The sequence below is a fragment of the Fukomys damarensis genome, unplaced genomic scaffold (assembly GCF_012274545.1).
Source record: "Fukomys damarensis isolate Sample0158 unplaced genomic scaffold, DMR_v1.0_HiC HiC_scaffold_30, whole genome shotgun sequence".
NCBI lineage: Eukaryota > Metazoa > Chordata > Mammalia > Rodentia > Bathyergidae > Fukomys > Fukomys damarensis.
Window position 1 is genome coordinate 50,808,058 of NW_022900942.1, and position 9,840 is coordinate 50,817,897.

Below are 9,840 nucleotides of genomic sequence, written 5' to 3' on the forward strand. Positions count from 1 at the left end.
GTAGATGATGCTGCCATGGTACTTAATGAAGAAGTAGGATTTTTTATAGTAAAAATGTGGAGATTATTGATATATGAAACAGAAGCCAAGGGAATCAGTCTTGTGAAGTAAAACTCTTTATACTTAGGGCTCCCTTTCAAATATCTTATTTCTCAGCCTTGAAAGGACTTTTCATTTTTCTTTGTCTTCAAAGACATTTGTGAGATCAGTAATTTTTTTTCAATGTAGAAAATGTGATCTTTTTCTGTCCCCTAATTTGTTAGTGATCTATGTACTCTCTTCGTTGTAAAGTCATCTGACTCCGCGGTTCTCTTTATGCTTGCCAGGTACAGATTACTGGCATGTTTCATAAGATGCCGCTACTGTACACAGCCTATCTTGTTCTGTGGATTTATTCCTTATGAATATTTAAATGACTCCCCAATTCTATTGTAAAAAAAAAAAAAAGACAAAGACTGGAAGATCAGATCAAAAAACAAAAATCAACTATGTGTTGCCTTAAAGAGACATTTTATCCACAGAGAAACAGACCGAAAGTGAAAGGACAGAAAACAATACTCCCTGCACTGAAGCCCAAAAGCACACAGAAGTAGCTCTCCCAGTTTCAAAGTGGACTTAAAGCCCAAACTTATTAAAAGAGGCCCAGAAGGTCACTACATATTGGTAAAGGGAATGATTCAACAGGAAGAGACAACAATTATAAATATATATTTGCTGAACGTTGGTGTACCCAATTTCAGAAACAAAAACCTTTCGGGGTAAAAGGACAGATACACATCAATACAGTCATAGTGGGGGGGGGTCACAGATAGGTGAACCAAGGTAAAACTCAACAAAGAAATACCAGGGTTGAGCAACAGCATTCCACAGATGAATCTAACATATTTACAGTGTTTCATCCAACAACAGCAGATTGGTATTGTTGGACCTTCAGAGTTATGACAGTGACATCCAGGGCAAAGAAGAAATTGACAAACTTTTGAACAAAGCGGAAGACAGGATGAAAGAATTGAGTCAGGCCAGTATTGGACGGGTGAAGTGTTTACCGACCATGGTTCGAGGAGGGGCCATCGACAGATCCTGGCCCACTGCTGATGGGTGCCTGGGTGAGTGTGACACAGACGAAATAATAGATGGTGAAGATTCACCTCACCAGAACATTAAAGTTCTACACTCGGAGCAGTTTGGAAATACTCTCACCCTTAGTGGGATGTTACTTCGGCACATACCCAGGCCATCACGGGCACTGGCAAAGAAGATTACACTGGCAAAGACGCACTGATTTCTGGGAGGTGGAGATGAAACAAACTGAAACCAAAGATGGTCACCGTGGCAGAGACTGACCGAATGGTGGTTGGCGCACATAAGAAAGACATATGCAGAACATGTAGCAACAGCTTAGACAATCTTAAAGGAGACTGCTATCAGGTTCTAACAGGAGCCTGTGCTCCAGTACTGAAGAGGTACACCGAAGAAGGGAGACAGTTTGATGATGTGATTAATGGTTTGACAGCTGTTCCAATCTCCACGTCTCCAGAAGAAGATCCCACATGGGAGTTTCTGAGACTGATTCTTGACCTCTCAATGAAAGTATTGAAATGGGACAAGAAGTATTTTACACAGGGGAACTGTGTCAATTTGACAAAAGCCCTGTCACTCTATGAAGAACAGCTTGGGCGCCTTTATTGTCCTGTGGAATTCTCGAAGGAGATCGTCTGTGTCCCTTCATACTTGGAACTGTGGGTATATTACACTGTTTGGAATAAAGCTAAACCCTGAAGATAAATATCACAATGAAGTGCGCTGCAGAGAGCCTTCCTGATCGCCGTATGCTATACATGCCATCAAGATGAATCAGGCAACTGATTGTGACTTCTTTAAAGTTTTCTTTTTTAATTATTTTTTTAATTTAAAAAAGCAAATGGAAAATGTATATTTTGATGAGCTAGGGTGTTATTATTTTGAAAGTCAGTTGAAGGACAATTAGACAACAGCAAATACTGCTAAATGCACTGACCCCCTAGAATGTAATTTTTGTTACTTTTTATTTCTGTGTGGGTTTTTTGTTCTATTTTGTTTTTATTTTGGTAGAGTTTAAATTTGGACCTTTGGAGGAATAAGCATCATTGTTCTGTTTCAGAGAGAAGTTCTTGATGGATTTTTTAAAAAATTGAGTTAGATTTTAAAATTTGGTGCCTTTAAAAAAGTTAAAAATGAATAGCAATGCTTCAGTTAAAGTTACAAAAGAGATTTAAAAAAGAAAAAGATATTTGAAAATAGGGCCTGGGGTTTAGCACAGTGGTTCTGCCACCTGCCTCTCAAGCGTAAGGTCCTGAGTTCAATCCCCAGTACCCCCACCAAAAAAAAGATACTTGAAAATAGAATGCATTTAATATATGTGCTGCAGAAACAAGCACATAGAATGCATTTAAAAGATCATACACAGGGCCAGGGATTTAGCTCAGTGATTCCGCTGCTGCCTCACAAGTGCAAGGGCCCAAGTTCGATCCCCTGTCAAAAAAAAAAAAAATCATATATATATCATGATCAAGTCAGCTTCATCCTATATAAATAGAAGTAAGAGGGCCAGGAATTTAGCTCAGTGATGCCGCACTGCCTGCCTTGCAAGTGCGAGTTTGATCCCTGGGACCAAAAATACTTGAGGAAAATAGGTATAAAGGCCTTATCTAAATGGCCTTTATCATTATAGCAAATCCACACACAACATCATACTAAATGAGGAAAACCTGAAAGCATTGTCTCTAAAATCAGGAACATAACAAGGATGTCCACTCTCACCACTCCTGTTCAATATAGTACTTGAAAGTTTAGCCAAGGTCCCAAGTTCAATTCCCAGTACCAAAAATAAAAAAGAAAAGAAAAGAAAGAAATTTTAGCCAAAGCAATTAGTCAAGTGAAAGAAAAGGAATAGAAATAGGAAAAGAAATTAAACTATCTTTATTTGCAGATGATACAATGTTTTACATAGAAAATCGCAAAAAAAAAAAACTTCACCAGAAGACTGTTAGTAACAATAAGCAAATTCAACAAAGTTGCAGGTTGCGAAATCACCACACAAACAGTAATAGTGTTTCTTTCCACTAATAATGAATCTACAGAGAAAGAGATGAGGAAACAATCTTATTTGTGAGAGCTCTAAAAAATTTTAAAAAGCTAAAACCAAGGTAACCAAGAAGGTGAAAGATCTTTATAATGGAAACTATAGTATACTTTAAAAGAAAAAGCTTCAGCACTCGGGAGGCTGAGGCAGGAGGATAGTTGTGAGTTCAAGACCAGCCTGGGCTACATAGTGAGTTCCAGGTCAGTCTCAACTACATAGTGAGACCCTGTCTCAAAAACACCAAATATAAATAAATAAATAAAGGACTAATATCTGGACTATATAAAGAATTTTTTAAAAATTCAACCACCAACACCAAAAGGCCCAGTCAAAAATGAAACTGAAATAAAGAGACATTTCTCAAAAGAAGTACAAGTGGCTAAGTACATAAAAAAAAGTTCAGCATCTTTGGCCAGTAGGGAAATGCAAATCAAAACAATACTGAGATTCAATCTTACCCCATAAGAACGACTGTCCTCCAGGACTCAAAACACAACTGATTCTTGTGAGAAGGTGCAGGGGAGAGACCTACATTGTTGGCAGGAATATAAATTAATCCAACCACTGTGAAAATCAGTGTAGCGATTCCCCAAAAAACTAAAAACGGAAATTCCATTTCTCCCAGCTCTATATCCTGGGCCTCTCCCAGAAAGAGTTAAAGACATCGCACTACAGGAGTATATGAGTACCTATGTTGATAAGTGCAGTTCACAATGACTAAACTTTGGAAACAGCTTAAACCCCCATGGACAGATGAATGAAAGAAATATGGTATATACACAATGGAGAGCTACTCAGCCACAAAGAAGGATTGAGTTGAGTCATTTGTCTTGAGACTAACGTTGTGAAATCAGACACAGAAGGTTAAATATCGAGGGAGGAGGGGGTGAAGGGAGGGCAAGGACAAGGGGAAAACATGAGAACCAAGACTTGTCATGCAAAGGTACGAGATCCCAATGATGAATGGAATTGTACTGTATACCTAAAATGTACCAATAAACTCAATAAGAAGGAAAAAAAAGGTTAAAAATCACATGGTTTCACTTATATGAGAAATCTGAATTGAAAATAATTTAAAGAGCAAAATGAGAGAGAGATGGGAGCGATGCAGTGTTTAAAAATTAAGAGTGATGGTAGGAAATAGGGAAGAGAAGAGAGGGGAAGGTGGGAAGAGGAAAAAGGATCATGATTTGATGGATGTATTAATTCTCCAGAATGAATGTAGCTATTATGGATCACTACCATATACTAATAAAAATTTAAAAAGAAGAAGAAAATGGGCAGCAAGCCATAACATTAGTATAAGTACCTGAGATCTTGTCATCAATAGGAATAACAAAAAATTTCTCATGAAGTCACCACTGAGTACTGTTATCTCAAAAATGTTACTTATACTCATTGCTACTTTGAAATTACAGTCATTCAGTGACTATAATAATAATGAAATGTCTATTACTATATCAAAAATGTGCTCTTTTTGTCAACAATCCTGCAATACGGTTGCTTTCCTCTGTTTTTACTTTGTGCATTTGCAACGTTATTCTGAGAAGGAATCAGAATAGGCTTCATTAGACTGAATAAAGAAGTCCGAGGCCCAAAAAGGCTGAGAGCTGCTTCTTTCTCTCGAACCGGTCTTCTCTGGATGGACCACGCACTGAATTCTAATGAAAGGACCGGCAGTGTTTTCCTGAGAGTTCCAGGAAGCAGCCGGATGGATGGACGTCAGGTCTGTGAGCAAGCTGTTTTCTCCATTAGGCGCCATAGAAACAGGGACCAGGGCCAATGAGCGGGAACAATGCTGTCTACAAAAATGCTTCAGACAGACCTTGGGGGGGAGGGTATTTGCTGTCAACTAAAAATAAAGCTACAGATGTGAAATCAATAAATGTCTAATTAAACATTCTACCAAATATCATATGCCAAGCTCATCTGTCATTAAATTTAATATTCATAAATATTTTTGCATTTAAAAAAAATCGCAAATCATAGTATTCTCAGGGGCCGGGGATTTAGCTCAGTGGTTCCGCCCCCTGCCTCTAAAGGGCAAGGTCCCGAGTTCGATTCCCGGTCCAAAAAAAAAAAAAATTCTAACAGATTATTCTCATTTTGCAAGAAATCACAAGTAAACGTGATTATGAAGAAAGGTAACAAAAGATCAAAAGTTTACTCATCGCCAGATCTTTTCTAAAGCAAAATTATACAAACATTTCATGAGATGTAGAACGTCGGGACATCGTAGTGTGTTTGAGAGGGTGTGGGTGGGGCTCTGAACTGAGAGGCTGTGCCTTGGCTTGCAAAGGTCTCCAAGCTGTGCTGACCCAAATTGTAACTTTTTCTTGGCTCCCAAAAGAAGCGCAGCTTCAGAGTTTAGGCCGCAGAAAGACTCCTAGCAGGGACAACCCTTCCTCCTGCCGCTCTCCCGGGGCTCTTCCAGCCTCATTGCTCCTCAAGGACAGCTCCCCCTCCAGAACGGGAAAGCAGGGCCCACTCCCAACGCTGCTGCAGGGTGTGCCACACTGGGCCTCTCAGGCTACCAAAGGGCTTCTGGTCCTCGTCCAGGTGGGGCTCTGCTGTGTCCTCTCTCTCTCCATCAGAAATTCTGCACGTCTGCTTTCCTGACAAACCTGCCTTTGTCACCTTGAGAAGTGACAAGTCACGAGAGAGGAGAGCTCACCAAGCCGGGTCTTTCTCCATTTTCTTGTGTCTAACTGCCATGGCCTCTGCTTTCCTCCTCCTGACTTTAAAAAAACAACAAAATAATACTTTCTAAATGCCCTTATCATCACAGTACGATTTCAATCAATTCTTTTATTTTGTGAAGGAAGAGAAAACTTGGGGAAAAAAGTAATCTAGAGCTCAGCTGGAAAAATAAATATCTGAAAATAGTTAAGAAATTTTTGAACTGGGATTGATAGGTGAGAGGTAGGTGTTAGAGGCTACGGAGGAAGCAGGTAGAGAGGCTTGAATTCCCTGGCGTTAGATAATAAGTCATTAGAAATTTATAATAAAAACAGTAACACAAGTCTCGCGAGAGGAGGTGGTTGCTGTAGCGGAGCCCTCTGTGTGTCTGAGGTGCCGCCTCTGTATTCGGGGACGGTTTGCTGAGCCCGTTAGTGCTCCAGACTGGTACCGACGCCGCTGTCATGTCCCGCTACCTACGCCCCCCAAACACGTCTCTGTTCGTCAGGAATGTGGCCGACGACACTAGGTCTGAAGATTTACGGCGTGAATTTGGCCGCTATGGTCCTATAGTTGATGTGTATGTTCCACTCAATTTCTACACTCGTCGTCCAAGAGGATTTGCTTACGTTCAATTTGAGGATGTTCATGACGCTGAAGATGCTTTACATAATTTGGACAGAAAATGGATTTGTGGACGTCAGATTGAAATACAGTTTGCACAGGGGGATTGGAAGACACCAAATCAAAGCCAAGGAAGGAAGAAATGTGTACAGTTCTTCACGTTATGATGATTATGACAGATATAGGTGTTCTAGGAGCCGGAGTCATGAAAGGAGGAGATCAAGAAGTCAGTCTTTTGATTACAACTATAGAAGATCTTATAGTGCTAGAAATAGACCAACGGGAAGACCACGACGTAGGAGAAGCCATTCCGACAATGATAGATTCAAACACCGAAATCGATCTTTTTCAAGATCTAAATCCAATTCAAGATCACGGTCCAAGTCCCAGCCCAAGAAAGAAATGAAGGCTAAATCATGTTCTAGGTCTGCATCTCACACCAAAACTAGAGGCACCTCTAAAACAGATTCCAAAACACATTATAAGTCTGGCTCAAGATATGAAAAGGAATCAAGGAAAAAAGAACCACCTAGATCCAAATCTCAGTCAAGATCACAGTCTAGGTCTAGGTCAAAATCTAGATCAAAGTCTTGGACTAGTCCTAAGTCCAGTGGCCACTGATAGTATAAACCATGATAATTTTTAGGCATGTATCATTCATTTACTCATAGGTTGGTATACTTAAATTATCAGGATTACAATGTTGCAATGATGCGTAAAAAACACTTGTTAGTTTTCCCTGTTCCAGGCAATGGTTATAATTAAAATGATATGCTGTTGAGAAGACACTCTTAAGAGTCCAGTTTGTTTAATGTTATGGGCAGCTACCATTATGTGGTGTCTCTGTATATTTTTGTAAAGAGTCTCATTTTTATGCTTGAAGTATTTGGTGAAAAGATGTTGGTTGACCATAATTTGCAACACTGTCTTATTAAAAATAAACTTTCATATCCATATTTGGTAGAACTGTTAACCTAGAAATATAGTTTGCTAATAAGATAGAATGATACAAAAGTGAAGTTGTAGCCACAGTACAACACTGACTGCTCAGAAACATTTAGGTTCAGGGTGGACCTTTATGTCTTTCAAGGTGGGTAGGCCCAGATAACGGCTCATTTATGATGCGGTGTGGAAAAGTTAACCCCACTGTCTTGGGCAGTGATGCATGTTTTCTGTTGCTATGAATATTTGGAACATAAACACATCAAAAAGCTCCCCTTTAAATTTGAGCAGGTCAATGATGGCAGAAATAATTTTAAGGAGGAAAGTATGTTCTTAGTAGTTACTCTAAAATGTAAGGAGCAGTGTTGACCAGTGTTGCTTAGTTTTTTTACTGCTGTTTGAAGTAAATTGTTTCAGTGTAAGTTTTATTTGTGTGTATGTATAGGGTAAAGGAACTGAATTTTGATGCTTACAGCACTGAGCATGTGCATTTGTATCAAAATTTGACTGCTTGTTTATGAGGGAGGCTTGCTGGTCACATTTCAGTTTATTTACTGTGAGGCAAGTTGAAATACAACACTCCCATCCTGGGTGATTCTGTGGTGCCATGAAATTTTAAATAATTTTGGAAAACAGGATTATCTTTTGAAGTTTTTGATTATCATTGTAGTACCTGACTAAAAATGAGGAATTAATACCTCAATTATTTATAATTTCTAGTATCTCTGAAAGATTGGAGGCAATAAAGAATGACTTGAAATGTCCAGTCTCATTTAACAATAAAAGCTAGCATCTTCTAAAATCTCAGAATGCTTGCTTGCAGACATAAGAAAGAAATATTGTAGGGAAATGATTCCTTTTAGATAATTTTTTTTTTCAATTTTAGTTTTAGAAATGTAGGCCTTGCCTGTAAAGATAAAAAAATGGTTCTTACATACTGTTTGTGGAATGTGTTTAAAGGATTGATTTGTATATTTGATAGTATTTCTAACTTTCATTTCTTTACTGTTTGCAGTTAATGTTCATGTTCTGCTATGCAATCATTTATATGCACACTTCTTTAATTTTTTTTTAGATTTTCCTGGATGTATAGTTTAAACAACAAAAGTCTATTTAAAACTGTAGCAGTAGTTGCAGTTCTAGCAAAGAGGAAAGTTGTGGGGTTAAACTTTGTATTTTCTTTCTTATAGAAGCTTCTAAAAAAATATTTTTATATGTTCTTTTTAACAAATATTGTGTACAACCTTTAAAACATACTTTAAAACAAATGTTTGGATCGAAACAAGACCCAGCTTATTTTCTGCTTGCTGTAAATTAAGCAAACATGCTATAATAAAAACAAAATGAAGGAAAAAAACAGAAACAGCACAGGAATCGAGAGATTAATAAGGCAACACAAATCCCCAAATCACATCCAAATACTAAAACCTACTACATGCTTGAGAGTATATTAAAACCAGGGGACAAATGATAAGTTATCAGGAGGTGACCTTGGAACTATGAGAACAATGGCGGCAAAACCTATGGCACCCATGATGTTGTTTTTCTTTTTAGACGAAAGATGTTAATGTATGAATTGTGTTTTCTGAACCAGAATCTCAGCATTCAGGTTTAACGGCAGCGCTGCACTTTGCAGTAAATGAGTTTTGGGTTGCAGTTTGGGCACGTGGTCTCTAAAAGGTTTGCCATCGCTGGAGTAGAGGCCTACTTTGTGTGTGTGTGCGTGTGTGTGTGTGTGTGTGTGTGTGTGTGTGCATGTACATGCGCGCACATGTATGTGTGTGGTTTGTTTGGTACCGGGAATCAAACTCCGGGCCTCACACTTGCCAGGCAGGAGCTGTGCCTCTGAGCTACATCCCCAGCCTGCCATACTTTTTGTTCAAAATTTAACACATGGAATTACTTTAAATTTTTATTTTACGTTTGCAGAGTGATGACGTTCATCACAGGGAGTCAGTCCGTGCACGTCAAACATGCTGTTTTCATCCCCTTGCCCTCCTCTCCCTCCTCCATTCCTCTATCTCTTGGTTCCCTCTCTTTTGAAAAATACACAGGATTCCTTTATTTGGAAGAGAGATGGAAATCATCATCGGCATGATCCTAACATTTGAGTCTTGAGAAAACGGAAGAAGGAGGGAGGGTAACTCAGGAGCAGCAAGGTCTAAGGAAGGCTGTGTTGAAAAAGCCAGCCTCGGGCCTGCTGGCAACAAAGCTGGAGCCTTGGTGTTGGAGGAGGAAAGGCCCAGAAAGAGTAGGGAAGAGTGGGCGAGGGAAGGGGCCGAGGAGAGGTCGGGACGTCACCTACTCGGACAGAGGACGGAGCTGCTCACTCCTGGAGGTGGGCACGGGCCCCACACAGCCTCCAGCTCAGCTCCGTGCTCTTGCTCTTCACCAGTTCCTGAAAAATTTCCAGGAAGCTAATATGTCTGACAAAAAGGAGAAGTCTCTTCTTGCCCTAAAGGCTCCTAGCCATC

At 39.5% G+C, this 9,840-nt stretch overlaps 1 protein-coding gene and 1 pseudogene across 1 annotated transcript; both read left to right on the plus strand.

Annotated features, from left to right (window-relative positions):
* The first annotated feature begins 353 nt into the window (after positions 1–353).
* On the plus strand, positions 354–1,779 carry LOC104874467 (annotated as a pseudogene).
* Positions 1,780–6,207: 4,428 nt separating this feature from the next.
* Positions 6,208–7,246, plus strand: LOC104874458 (serine/arginine-rich splicing factor 10-like). The gene is given in 2 exon segments (XM_033757462.1): positions 6,208–6,545; positions 6,547–7,246. Coding segments are annotated over 2 exon segments (780 nt in total). The 5' UTR covers positions 6,208–6,264; the 3' UTR covers positions 7,046–7,246.
* The last annotated feature ends 2,594 nt before the right edge of the window (positions 7,247–9,840 follow it).